General features: G+C 37.0%; 1 protein-coding gene across 1 annotated transcript in view; it reads left to right on the forward strand.

Moving 5' to 3' along the window:
* LOC107753000 (protein crumbs homolog 2-like) overlaps positions 1 to 15,016 on the forward strand; it is a 37,693-nt gene that overhangs the window by 6,812 nt on the left and 15,865 nt on the right. Inside the window, exons 2-7 of the mRNA XM_016569081.1 lie at positions 6,454 to 7,149; positions 8,486 to 8,681; positions 9,745 to 9,884; positions 11,478 to 11,660; positions 11,754 to 11,872; positions 14,306 to 14,539. Coding sequence (XP_016424567.1) covers positions 6,454 to 7,149; positions 8,486 to 8,681; positions 9,745 to 9,884; positions 11,478 to 11,660; positions 11,754 to 11,872; positions 14,306 to 14,539 — 1,568 coding nt within the window. The remainder of the gene's footprint in view (positions 1 to 6,453; positions 7,150 to 8,485; positions 8,682 to 9,744; positions 9,885 to 11,477; positions 11,661 to 11,753; positions 11,873 to 14,305; positions 14,540 to 15,016) is intronic.

The following is a 15,016-nucleotide window of genomic DNA, read 5'->3' on the forward strand; positions in this document are numbered from 1 at the left end:
ACTTTCTATGGTGTTGTGGGTGGTTGCTAGGTTGTTTCTAGGGTGTAGTGTGTAGTTAATAAGAGGTAGCTAGAATTTCTAGGGTGTTGTGGGTGGTTGCTAGGGCATTGCTAGACTGTTTCTAGGGTGTTGCGGGTGGTTGTTAGGCAGTTTTTAGAGTGCTGTGGGTGGATATAGCGCGGGTTCCTCCTTTATTGTGTGTCTGGGGTATTTTTTCACCTGTTTTCTGGTACAGCAGGTGATAATGGTGCATCTGATCACTAATCAAAACACCAGCACACACAAATGCTTCAGGATGACACACACACCGCTAGTTTAAGCAATAGCAAACGTGATGCTCTCCACTAATGAGCTGTTTCTCATAGTTTATCATTAGCTTATGAATGAAACAGCTGCGCGTCATCTGATGAGTGTGTGTCTCATTGTTCTGGTGGGAGTTTCATTGTAAGTGATTTCGGGAGTGCTCCACCCGAATGAAGCTATGACCTATTTCTGCAGTTGCGGGAAGCCTGATTTCTGGGTACTTTTGAGCAGATTGAAAGCGCAGGGCAAGACGCGCGGCATAGTTGACCATTGCCATGGAAACCCCGCTGGAGAGCGCAGCCACTTCACTCTTTGTGCTTAAGTGCAATAGCAGCTCGCATGTTTTTGACTGAATGTGCTGCATTGTATCCTTAAGCTGTGATGAAGCCGTGACCGTGACGGGATAGACTTATAGTTTGTGTTTGAAAACAACATGTAAAATTCTTTCTCCAGGGAATTGCTGTTGTTTTCCAAGCGTTTAGTTACATTAAAGCCATCTCCAGAAACATGCTTGTGACGCATTAGTAGATTGTTGCCACTGTAGAGAAAAATCTGGAAGAGACTGAGAGTACTTTTAATTTTTTCCTGGATAGAGGGATATTGGACAGCACAAAGATTCACATATGTCAGATAGATGAAGTGTGTGAGTTGAGTTGAATGTCCAGGGCTCCGGTGCCTGTGAGACCATTATTAAAACACATCCTTTAGACCCCAACCATGATAGAACATTGCATTTATGTTTTGGTTTTACCCAAAAAAAAAGAAAAAAAAAAGAACCATCAAGTGTGCAAATTCAAGTCTGGATCTGTGGATCTGGAGTGACCTTTATAACCAATCCAGTAACTCATTCTTCTCCAGCATGTGTGTGTTTTCTCCTCTCTCTCCTGTGCGTGAGAGTCTGTACCAGCCACTGGATTCATCCATCTCTCAGAGGTGGCTGTCTCTGAGATCTGTCGGACACAGAGAGGTCAGAGGGCATCAGGGCTGTAGATAACAGAAGAGCAGACTCACTCGGGTTAAAGAGCACAGTGCTCCTCCTGAATCACACCAACAAAAGCATTTCAGAGCAGGACAGACACTAATGGTGCTGTGTTGTGTTTCACAAGCCAAAATGAGTTTTTGATGAAGTGCAGCTGCAGCTTTTTCTTTTAACACAATCTCTTTATGTTTACAAATGAGATATAAACATATGTAAAAAGACATTCGAAATGATCACCCAGCGATATATTAAAAGTCGGATATATATAGTACATGTTATTACCTGCATACTCACAGAGCAATACATAATAAATAGCAAATCTCGGCTGCGTGATTGTTTACATCAGTCGCCAAACAATAACTAAAATCACACAGTTCTGTATGTAAAGTTGGATATATATGATATCCAAATTTATTTACATATGTACAGTACACTCATGCAAAGCAATAAAAACTGTATAGCAAGTGCTTGATTGTTTGTTGCAAATATAACTACTATCACCCAACTCTTTATATAAAATTGTATAAGTACGTCCATTTTATTTGCATACATACAGTACACTCATATTAAGCTTTTTACAATATATAGCAAATCTCAAATGCTTGATTGCTTGTATTGTCGCACAATGTAACTCTAGTGTTGTCTAATCTGCTAAATGCAACTATAAGGCATGAAGAAAAATATTATAAACATTAACATCATAATTTTCTGTGAGGCTGCTTTGAAAATGTGTACTTTTGAGTTCAAATAAGAGGTAAAGCACAGAAAAGTGTATGAATAAAATAGTTTAAAGTTGGTATTCATTAAGAAAGAGTGAAAGAAAATGGCCTTAGAAGGCATTTCTACCTAATTTGTACATTTTACAGCATATCTGAACTATTAGGACTCAAAAAGAGCAAACGATGATACTATATACTGTACTGTATACAGTATACAAACAGGTTTTTCAATCTATTTATTATGTAAAAATAACCTGAATATTCAATGAAGATTCTTGAATTTGACTCTCATTTGTTCTGAAGTTGGTAGCAGCAGTTGGTTGAAATATGGAATATGTTTCTGACTGGATATGACAATAACAAGACAGAAAAAGCCTGCATATAAAATGCCTTTAAGCAAGAGACTTGCTGTACCTGTGTGTTCATTACGGACAGATTTAGAGTTTTAATCAAAACAGGATTTGGGGAAACTTCAGCTCAAGTTTGTTGTGATTGGTTTGAATGTATGTTTGTGTGCAGTTATCTGATCTAGGGTCACTTACGCTTTTTTAATGGCTCTTTATTGGTCTGCTATAGATGATTTAATGCTGGAATCGTGTGGAAAACATGCAGATGTTCGCAGACTTTGATGAGGCCCAAATTACCGTAACCATTATTCAATGAAATTGTATCCATGGTAAAAGCTTGTGTTTGCTGATAAGACCCCAAAGTAGCAAATAATACTCAATGGCATGTGTTTATTAAAGGATGATCTATAGTGGCCCCTGTCTGGTTTTTGGGACGGGGGTCTGATACAGTCTTCTGTCCTGAGGGTTCATACCATACGTCTCTGTGAGGGGGTTTGAAGTCTATTCTACTAGTCTGAGATGTTGTTTACTAGAGTTTTTCAATTGACTTGATTTGAAAGGGAAGCTTCTGAAGCCCATCTGTATAAGCTCTGTCTGCCCTGTCTAGACTTCAGATCTTTCTGTTTATTCGAACAACATGTGGCTAACAAAGTAGCAGAGAATTGTGTTCAAGTCTCTCTCTAAAGCTGACCTCTCTCTCTCTTTCTCAGACCAGATGATCCTGGATTAGAGACTGTAGGTCATTCATAGTCACTACTAGACGTCTTGACACAGTTTCTCTCTTTGTTCTTGTCTACTGAAAGTGTGAGGGCCAGTGGCTGATGTTTACATGTGTCCTTCTCTTTTTGCAAAAAAAAAAAGAAATGTTCTTGATCAGTGTTTTTGCTGTTTTCCTGTAAAAATGACTCAATATCCTTAACCCTGTATTGCCTGACATAAGAAATAATAATCAGAAAAAGCTAATTTTATGAAATACAAGAGTTTATTGAACACTCTCAGAAAAAACAAAAAACAAAAGCTGTCACTGGGGAGGTACGTTATTTACTGCTAAAGAGTGCATATTAGTATCTAAAGTGTACATAAATTCTGATAGCTTGTAATGTAAATCAGTGAGATCTTTATAACAATAAAAATGCATGTAAATATCAGTCGTCACTCTATATCCCCCAAAAATGTCTTAATAAGACGATGTTTAAATGCTTAGTTTGACAATCAAAGCTTAATGCAATGCAATACAATTATGATTGAGAGATGAACAAATAAACGTTCCTCAAAAGCCTGATGATGATCAGATTTCATACTCATGATTTTTCTAAAAAATTATGTCTGGAGTTGTTTCAATCCAGTAAGTATTCATCTTGAAATATTACTAACAATATCCAAGTTATTCTTAGATCAAGATTTAAAATATTAAGTCTTGTTTTCAGAGTTAAGTCCATTTTTTCCACGTTTTTTGTCTTGTTTTAACCATAAATTGACCAGTCTTTGGTGAAACCGGTTGCTGGTTAATCTATGTAAGTAGCTTGTCTGCATTAGCCAGGTAGATTAATCAGATTATCTCAATAAAAGTTTGACCGATGTAGTTGATTTCTCAAATGTACCAGAGTATTTAATTAACCTGAATCACCAGTAATCAGCACTAAATCACATCAAACAGGTCCCGATCTCACCGCAGGCTTTGTGAATGGCAGATCTATATGGACAGGTATATTTCTGCGTCATGTGCGTGAGGATGGATTAGTCTCAGTGAGTGGTGGTCGTTCAAGCTGATAACCCATTGAAGGAGCATCTGGTGGAGGTTTAGTCAGAGTTGGTAAGACGGTCACCCATCTGCCGGTGGAGGTACTAGTGAAGACCAAAGCCTCTTTATCCTACAGGAGTCCCAGTGTAAATCTGCAGTCAGCAGCCCGATGTGTGTGTTTAGTAGTGCTGTCATATACCGGGCCTGTCCTGAATGCCACTGGAGGCCCTTGTGTCGCACATCTGAGATTTTGGTGGCGTAAAGCTGCATAGACTGTCAGGTTAGAGCCTGCTGTGCGGATAGGATTCATCAAGTCTCGTGGTCTTCACCGGCAGGGCAGAGTCTCGCTCATGGGAAGTTTCTTTAAGAGGCTTTAACTCTGTTAGGGTGAATCTTCCATACTGTCCTCACTTACTCTTACTTTGTGACTTTGAGTAGACGGTGTGGTGCAGAGGTTAAATCTCCAGCAGGTGAGCGGAAAGACAAACAGGTATTCCTACACACAGTGTTTTAGAAGCACCTCTCTTTTATTTCATGAGTGTGAATTTGAACTGATTTGGCCACACAGGAAGTTGCACTGGGATTTGAATTAGAATGACAGGAAGAGGAATTTACTGAATCATAATTCAAAGACATTTAACACTCGATGCATCATGAAAATTAAATGTTCTTTTACCCTGATGATGAAATCCATCCATCCACCCATCCATAGTTTGACAATCAAAGCTTAATGCAATGCAATACAATTATGATTGAGAGATGAACAAATAAACGTTCCTCAAAAGCCTGATGATGATCAGATTTCATACTCATGATTTTTCTAAAAAATTATGTCTGGAGTTGTTTCAATCCAGTAAGTATTCATCTTGAAATATTACTAACAATATCCAAGTTATTCTTAGATCAAGATTTAAAATATTAAGTCTTGTTTTCAGAGTTAAGTCCATTTTTTCCACGTTTTTTGTCTTGTTTTAACCATAAATTGACCAGTCTTTGGTGAAACCGGTTGCTGGTTAATCTATGTAAGTAGCTTGTCTGCATTAGCCAGGTAGATTAATCAGATTATCTCAATAAAAGTTTGACCGTTGAAGTTGATTTCTCAAATGTACCAGAGTATTTAATTAACCTGAATCACCAGTAATCAGCACTAAATCACATCAAACAGGTCCCGATCTCACCGCAGGCTTTGTGAATGGCAGATCTATATGGACAGGTATATTTCTGCATCATGTGCGTGAGGATGGATTAGTCTCAGTGAGTGGTGGTCGTTCAAGCTGATAACCCATTGAAGGAGCATCTGGTGGAGGTTTAGTCAGAGTTGGTAAGACGGTCACCCATCTGCCGGTGGAGGTACTAGTGAAGACCAAAGCCTCTTTATCCTACAGGAGTCCCAGTGTAAATCTGCAGTCAGCAGCCCGATGTGTGTGTTTAGTAGTGCTGTCATATACCGGGCCTGTCCTGAATGCCACTGGAGGCCCTTGTGTCGCACATCTGAGATTTTGGTGGCGTAAAGCTGCATAGACTGTCAGGTTAGAGCCTGCTGTGCGGATAGGATTCATCAAGTCTCGTGGTCTTCACCGGCAGGGCAGAGTCTCGCTCATGGGAAGTTTCTTTAAGAGGCTTTAACTCTGTTAGGGTGAATCTTCCATACTGTCCTCACTTACTCTTACTTTGTGACTTTGAGTAGACGGTGTGGTGCAGAGGTTAAATCTCCAGCAGGTGAGCGGAAAGACAAACAGGTATTCCTACACACAGTGTTTTAGAAGCACCTCTCTTTTATTTCATGAGTGTGAATTTGAACTGATTTGGCCACACAGGAAGTTGCACTGGGATTTGAATTAGAATGACAGGAAGAGGAATTTACTGAATCATAATTCAAAGACATTTAACACTCGATGCATCATGAAAATTAAATGTTCTTTTACCCTGATGATGAAATCCATCCATCCACCCATCCATCCATCCATCCATCCATCCATCCATCGCTATATCTATATTGTTCTTTTGTTCTATCCATCTATTCCATGCTCTATTCAATCATTCAATCTTTCTTTCGTTCTATCACTATATCTGTTTTTCTGTCACTATATCTATCATTCTGTCGATCTTCTGAGACCTATAAACCTTCAAACTTCAGTCCTTTTTAAACGTTTTTTTTTTTTTTTCAAAACTTTCAAGGTCTTTGTCAAGCCAACATTCACACTTTATCTAAAAAACGTAGAATTTTAAATTCATTTTATCTCACATACTTGACCTTTAACCTCATAGAAGCATCCGCTAATGATGACTGATTTTTTTTAGTTGAAACATCTTTGTTAAAATGCTCTTGTAGTGTGTGATACTAATCATGGTTTGTATCCGCAGGTCTGTTCTGCTCTGTCACATCTGACGTGTGTCTGTCCTCTCCCTGCCAAAACAACAGCACCTGCACACCGACTATGAACGGCTACCTCTGCATCTGCTCTTTTACCCCACCTATATACACAGGCGAACACTGTGAGCATTTATACGACCCGTGTGAAAACGCAGGCTGTCTGTCCAGCTGCTTCAGCACTCCAGGAACTGAGAACTACACCTGTCTGTGTCCTGACGGCTTCGATAGTCCCAACTGCACCCTAAACCTCAATGAATGTGAGATCAACCCCTGTACAGGACTCAAGAGCTACTGTGTGGATGGAGTCAACGGATATTCGTGCCACTGTCCCAGCGGATACAGCGGGGACGACTGCAGGACGAGGGTGCGAGACTGTGCTGATGACCCGTGCTATAATAACGCCACCTGCGTGTGGGCGCCGAGCGGATATGAGTGCCAGTGTGCCGCGGGTTTCTGGGGTCAACACTGTGAAGAAGATATCGATGAGTGTCTGTCACAGCCCTGCAATAACGGCGCCATCTGTCAGGATGGGATTGATGTGTATCAATGCTACTGTGTGCCTGGTTTCCAAGGTTACCACTGTGACATTGACATAAATGAGTGTGCATCCCAACCCTGTGAGAACAACGGGACGTGCATCAATGGGAAGGACCGCTACATCTGTGAATGTCTCATTGGGTTTAGAGGTAAGGGCTGTCTAAACCGTACTGTGGATGGTACTTTAATATACACTACCAGTTCATTTTTTTTTAGTACATTTTTTTTTTGCAACAAAAAACGTCATTTACAAGCATAAATAAGATATTCTAAGATTGTTACAATGCATGAGATTCTGAAATTAACTAAAGCATATTGCATTATCTAATAAGTATTACATAGAAAAGTCTGCTTATTCTTTGGTCACTAAATAATTCAGAGAATTATATACAGTTGTGATAAAAAATAAAAATAAAAACATTCTTATATTTGAGTTTCTTTGGACATTTTCTTAGCCAACTTTACTGCATATGTATGCATGTATGTATATATGTATGTATGTATTTATTTATTTAAAAAAATAATAAATTAATAAAAAAATTACATTAAAAATAAGTAATATCTAAAAAAAAATGAAAAATAATATTTTTTAAAAATACTATTATTTTTGAGTTTCCTTAGACATTTTGTCAGCCAGCTTCACTGCAAATAAATGTTATTTATTTATTTTAAAATAATGATTTAATTAATTATTTACATTTTGATTTATATAATTAATTGAACCATATTTAGTACAATTATTTTATTAAAATAATTTATAACTTTATAACATTTTTATTAATGTTTGATAAACAAATCTATTCATAGACAAATTATATTTGTCTACAAAATTATTTCAGACATTTATGCAAAAAAGGTTTCTAAAAAGGTGTAAAGAAATAAACTTCTTTATTTATTTATAAAACTATTTATTTGCTAAATATTTATTTATGATCATTTAAAACACATTTATTAAAATATTTTATAAAAATTTCAGTTTTATTTACATTTACATTTAGATTTACATTTAGTCATTTAGCAGACGCTTTTGTCCAAAGCGACTTACAAATGAGGACAATAAAAGCAGTCAAAACTAACAAAAGAGCAACAATATATAAGTGCAAATGATAAGTCTCGGTTAGCCTAACGCAGTACACGTAGCAAGGTGTATATATATATATATATATATTTTATAGAAATGTATTTGTCTACAGAAATTATTTCAGGCATTTAAGCAGAAAAAAATGCCATGAATGCCATCCAAAAAGGTTTTAAAAATCATGAAAAAAATCGATCATAAGTTTAGTCACGTGTGTGCAAACTTTTGATTGGTAGTACATACTACGGTAATGTTACCATATACATATACAATTGTACTCCAAATATGGCAATGCCACATAGATAATACAACAGTGTATTCAGCACAACCATGCAGCATCTGTTTTGAGAGGACTACACTGACTAGTTTCTTCTGTGAGTGAGTCTGTATGTTGATTTGTCCTGCAGGAGTTAACTGTGAAGTTGACGTTGATGAATGCGAGGCAGATCCCTGTCAGAACGGCGCCACCTGCCATGATCACGTGGGATTGTACACCTGTGAGTGTGTGCCGGGATACGAGGGCATCAACTGTGAGCTGAACATCAACGAGTGTGACAGTTCACCCTGCCAACATGGAGGAACGTGTCTGGATATGGTGAACGGGTGAGTGAGTTGAATCGGCTTCAGTCTGATCATGGAGGTTTCAGAAAACTAATCAATAACCAGAGGGCCCCTGACTGGTGGAGTTTAGTTTCAACCCTCCTCCAACACAACTGGCTTTAAGATTGACTATTATTAGCTGTTTAATTAGGGTTAGAGCTAAACTCTCCAGGAAGGTGGCCTTAACTAATCACAACCAGTGCCTTAACTGATCAACCAGTGCCATCACTAATTAACCAGTGTTTTAACTAATCAATCTGTGGTGTCTTAACTAATCACTCAGTGCCTTAACTAATCAACCAGTGTTTTAACTAGTCAGTCTGTGGCTAATTAATCAGTTTCTTAACTAATCAACCAATGCCTTAATTGTTTAGCTAGTGTCTTAGCTAATCAGTCAGTGCTGTGGCTAATCAATGAGTGTCTTAACTAATCAATCATTGTCTTAACCAATCAACCAATGTCTAAAGTAATCAATCTCTGGCTAGTCAATCAGGTCCTTAACTAATCACCCAGTGCTTAAATGAATCAACCAGTGTCTTAACTAAACAAGTAAAAAAATTAACCAAACTTTGTCTAATCAATCAGTGCCTTAACTAAACAACCAGTGACTTAACTAATAAATCAGTTTCAAAACTAATCAATCTGAGGCTGGTCAGTCAATGCCTTTACTAATCAATCAGTATCTTAACTAAACAATCAGTGTCTTAACTAATCAACCAGTGCCTTAACTGGGGCAAGTTCAAGCTCAAACCGGTGTGCACCGTTTTGCTACGGTTTCCGTTTTGAACAACATGTTTCCTGGAAACGGTGTGCAACGGTGTGCAACAGGGTTTGAGATGCGTTTTCTCTTGTTTGGTGGGTGTGTCAAACATGTCAGCCCAATCAGCAGCAACATGTATATAAACCATGCGGTATTAAAGAGACAGCTGCACAATGTAAGATTGTATAACATCATATAAATACATTGACTTTGTGTAACTGGCTCTCTGTCCTTTAAAGCTAGACAGCTAGTGTATGAAATGTGTTTTTCAGTCTGTGGTGATTTATTTGCTGTGTTGAATTACAGCTATGAGTGTGAATGCAGTGGCACTGGATTTGTGGGCTCTTTCTGTGAAGACGACATACCAGAGTGTGCATCTGACCCCTGTCAGCACGGTGCCACCTGCCAGGAAGGAGTTAACCAGTATACCTGCCTCTGCTGGCCAGGTAACCAGTCTTCAAGTTAACCTGTTTATCATTTATGTGTTTATTTATGCATTTAAAGGCTCATTTAATGGCAAATTAATTGCAGTAATAATGTCTCAGGGTCATATTGTGCTCATCAAGTGATGTTCTGTTACACCACACTGCCACCTGGAGAAACATGTAGGACATTGCAAAGAGAACCATAAACTCCAAATGAAATGCTGTTTCAGACTATGAATGTATGGAATGCATGTTTGTATTGGAGTAGATGTATCATATTTTCCAGAAAATTATTGATTAAAAGTCACACCTGGCAAAAAATTGCTTTGTTTTTATTAATACATTCAGAAATAATATAAAACTAAATGTTTACAAACATCAGAACAGAACAGAAATGAACAATGCAAGTATAAAACAAACATAAATTATAGTGTCATTCATTATAAAGCACATTTATTATAAACACCAAGCCTAAACTAATTTATTTAAAGGAAAACTGATACATGGGGGAAATGCTCTATAGAAATAAACATGGGCTCTTGACACAAATCCAAATGTGTTTTGCGTGTTTGACATTAATTGCATTATATAAGTCGCTTTGGAATATACAGTAAGTACAGCATGTTTTAGATGAAAAAAAAAAACATTACCAGGGTTATTATAGTTAACTAAAACTGAAACTAAAACCATTTAAAAAACCTTTTCATTAAAAAATAAAATAAATGTTAACTGAAATAAAAAAAATATTAAAAACTGCCAAGGCAACATTTCTCATTTTAATTTAGTTTAACTTGATGAGCTAAATTTACTAAAACTATAACTGAAAAAAAAAAAACTATATAGAAATAAAAAAAAACTATACTAAAAATGCCAAAACTTTAGCTAAAATTAAAATGTAAACAGAAAGAAAATATTTCAAAATATAAATACAAATTGTAATAGTTTCTCAATTATACTAAAATAACACCAAACCTTACTTATATTCTGGTAAATACAATTGTCTTTTATGTTTCAGTGTATATAGTTGCTATTAGCACAAGTGAAGTCCATCTGTTAAAGTCATAATCTTCTCCCCTGAGCTTTTAACCTCACCCAACTATTTAATCTTACTTTAAACTTATTAACAGTTACATTTCCCTTCACACACATATGCTTTTCTTCATGCTGCTTAATGGGACCTAGAGGTTAAAGATGTGGGCAGGTTACTGAAAAGCTGTAGGTGTTTAACTATCCATAAACAGTCAGCAACAAAATTACTAAAACGTTAACTACAATTAAAATGAAAGAACTTAAATAAAAACTATAATAGTGGTAAAACAAAACTACTTGAAATAAATGTTAACTGAAATAAAATATAAAAAATGTAAACTTTTAAGTTCAGCTCATCTTAATTTAGTTTAATTTGATGTGCTAAAATAACTACAAATAAAACTGAAAAAAGCACTACTAAAAATGACAAAAAATTGCTAAAACTTTAACTTAAATTAAATATGGAAAACCTGATTCAGAATATTAATAAAGCCATAATAGTATCTCAATGATACTAAAATAACACTGGTATTGTATGAAGTCGAGTTTACACACAGTTTCTTTAACTCATGTTGTTTATTTCAGGCTATGAAGGCGAGAACTGTGAGCTTGACGTGGACGAGTGTGAAACGCAGCCGTGCGAGAACGGCGGCGTATGTTTCCAGCGGTCCGACTCCAGTCACTACAGAGTTCTGCCTGAACTGGACACGGACTTCAGCTACGAGAGCGCAGCCGGATACCTGTGCCAGTGCCGCGCTGGATTTACAGGTGAGACACAGCACTGACGACGGGTCGTGACACTGAGACACAACATTGTCTTCTCAAAGAGCTGCTACTAACCGGAGCTTTCCTATTTCACAGGCGACAACTGTTCAGTTAACGTGAACGAATGCGAGTCCACGCCGTGTGAAAACGGAGGCACCTGTGAAGATCTCATCAATGCGTTTCAGTGCTCGTGTCCTGCGGGGTTCACAGGTGTGTAAGTGCGCTCCATATACCACCGGACTTCACTTCAGACCATTCAGAATAATGCAAATATATCAATGGCTGAATGCGCAACGTAGTGTAGGTTCACTGGAAAACATGCCACTATTTACAGTTTTGCAAAACTCCGCAAACTGTGTTGTTTTAGTATCAGTGAGATACTATTATAGTTTTTATTTTAATATTCAGCATTTTCATTTTAATTTGGGTAAAGTTTTAGTAATTTTGTTGAAACTTTAGCCTCCTTGTTAGAGCGCCTGCCTCCCACGCCGGAGACCACGGTTCGAATCCCGCTCGGAGTAAGGCGAAGTAGAACCGGTTACATTTGGTGCCGTGACCCGGATGGGAGTGAGGTGTAGTGGGGTGAGTGTAACTGTCGTAGGCAAGTAAGAGCTGTGCATGCACCTCACTCCCCTGAGAGGCCGTGGCCTTTAGCCTCCTTGTTAGAGCGCCCGCCTCCCATGCCGGAGACCGCGGTTCAAATCCCGCTCGGAGAGAGGTGAAGTAGAACCGGTTACACATGTCTATGTCTATTTCATGCACTGATTTAAACAGGATCTCTGTAATTAAAACTAAGGTGGGAGTTTATACAGAGCTGTTCAGTTTTAGTCCTAAATCCTGAAAGAAAATGAGCTTTATTAGTAAACTTGGGCCTGTGGTTAACATTATTATGTAAAGTTCTGATTTACAGTCTGGATGAGCTAGTTGCCAAAAGTCAGAGCCAGTCAGATGTGAGTTCACAGAAATGCACACAGACTCCAATTTTTTAGCTTCAGACTATGATTCCATCCAATCAGAAGAGATCAAACATGTTTGATATTTTGAGCTGATTTTAGAACACATATGGTTTACATTTGTCATGCGTCTCCTAGCAACGAGTCACATATTTAGCAAGTTTGTTGCGTTCGGAACAACTTGAAAGTGTGATTCTCAGTCGTTTAGTGTACTGTATGCAGTGCTGGGTAGTAACTGATTACATGTAATCTGGATAATCTGGACATGTAGAATTCTCATAATCCGATTACAGTTACTTTTTTATTGATTACTGAATTTTTATTGATTTTAGTGATTACTTAATATTCACAAAATGGCAGTAAATTATTCATAATTAATTGATTCGCCCTAATTGTTTTTTGCATTTAAAATTTTTTTTTTATTTAGTAAGTGTTTTATTTTTATTTGTTTTTAATTAAAAATTATTTATTTATTTTAATTTAACATTTTTAAAAGTTGGTTAATTAACTTTTAATTAATTAAAAGTTGTTCCTCACAAACCCCAGTCTGGGAAACCATGACATAATGTAATGTTTAATGCACTTGATGTTGTTGATAACAAAGAATAAAATACATTTTATTTCTCTTTGTATTTTATATTTTATTTTTTTACAAAGTTTTCAAAATGTTTATAAATTTCTCAGAAAACAAGACTTTTTATTTTATGTCATTTCGCATCTCAAATGAATGTATCTTGTTTTAAGAAATTAGTTTAGAAATTAGATGTGTATTGGACAGTGTTATTTTAGTATCATTGATAGTTTTTATTCATATTTTTATTTGTACTTTTTTTGTCTTGTTATGGTTGAAGTTTAGTGTTGTGTGTTTATTGCTATTATTGGTGTTTTTATTAGTGTTTTCTAAATTTCTATATAATTTTTATTTTAAGTTTAGGTATTTTAGAACATCAAGTTAAACTAAATGAAAATGTTGCCTCAGCAACTAGCTTAAATATATATTTTAAATATTTTATTTTATTTTATTTCAAGTAATGAAAATTCATTTTTTATGGATTTAGTTTGTTAACTGTAGTTATACTAAAGTTTATTCTATTCAAATCAATGTGATAAACAAATTGGCTCAAAAGTAATGAAAAAGTAGTCCGATTACATTACATAAAGCTGCACTCTGTAACTTTTTTGGGTTAGATTTGATCACCATTGGTAGCGCGATTTATTGTAAAACTTTTTTTTTTTCAGTTGGTCAGAACAAAACTGGCAGACATGTTACTTACATGTTCAGATGACATTTTCCAGTGAAACTTCTTATTTTGGACATACTTCCAACACTGGTGTGTTGACTGACAGCCTTAAAACATTAGATTCATCCGCGCTGAGGAGACGTGCCAGTGCACAACTCACATAAAGAAGATAATTCCGCAAATAACTGCAATTGCAGGTTTCAAACAGAGATGCGACAAAGAGCCAAAACTTACGGAATGCAGCTTTAAAATGTGTAATAGATTGTTACTAACTGCAATTTTCAGCATGTAATCTGTATTCAATAATCTACTACAATATGTAAATAATCAACCCAGCACTGACTGCATGATGCCAAGTTTTCTCTGTATCTATTTACAAAGTCGGCAAATGCTCTGTATGATGCCTAGTGTGTTAAATCTGTTCAGATTTGGAAAGTCGTGTAGTTTATTCCAGCCCGTAGAGGCTGAAACCTTCCCACACGGACACGACTCAAATCACATCTCCAGTAATGAGTCGGCTCTGGCTGGCATGGAAAGCAATCGCTCACGCCGGCCGGACAGACAGACATTCCTGATTTCAGCCCTGACAGGAGCCAGCTGGGATGGGAGGAGAGGCTCAGAGGATTATTATCCCAGCGGAGGGGGAGTCATGCTGGACGAGTCCGCCGTAATCACTCCTGGACGCTTGGTACTGAGAGGTGGAAGACGTAACAAACTAGGAAGCTAGAAAGAGAGAAGTAGATAGGGACTGAGAGGAAGAAATCTCTGGACGTCTGCACTGGGAACGGTCACCTGTGTGTCAGTCTCCGGCTGGACGTTTGGCAGGATGAGAGGACTAATAGTGAGAGTGATTTGCAGCGGGCTGCTTCTCCTGACAGGTAAAGCGTCGGGGCTTTCTGGAGGATTTCTGTATTCACGTTGAATTAACCTGCGGAGAGCTCGCAATTCTGCTGTTTTAAGAATGACATTGGAAATGAAGAGTGTGGTTCTCCTGTGATTTATTAGAAATATTATATACTGTAGAATGTGTGCATGGTTTTTCAGGTTTTGTTAACCACATAGTTCCAAAAGTACTGTAATAAATTATTTTATGGCTCACTATTTTTTTGTACAAAACATGACGTGAGATAAGAAGTCTTAAAAAAAAAAAAAAAAAACAAGCTAT

This window comes from Sinocyclocheilus rhinocerous, unplaced genomic scaffold, assembly GCF_001515625.1.
Source record: "Sinocyclocheilus rhinocerous isolate Xijiao unplaced genomic scaffold, SAMN03320098_v1.1 scaffold951, whole genome shotgun sequence".
Classification (NCBI taxonomy): domain Eukaryota; kingdom Metazoa; phylum Chordata; class Actinopteri; order Cypriniformes; family Cyprinidae; genus Sinocyclocheilus; species Sinocyclocheilus rhinocerous.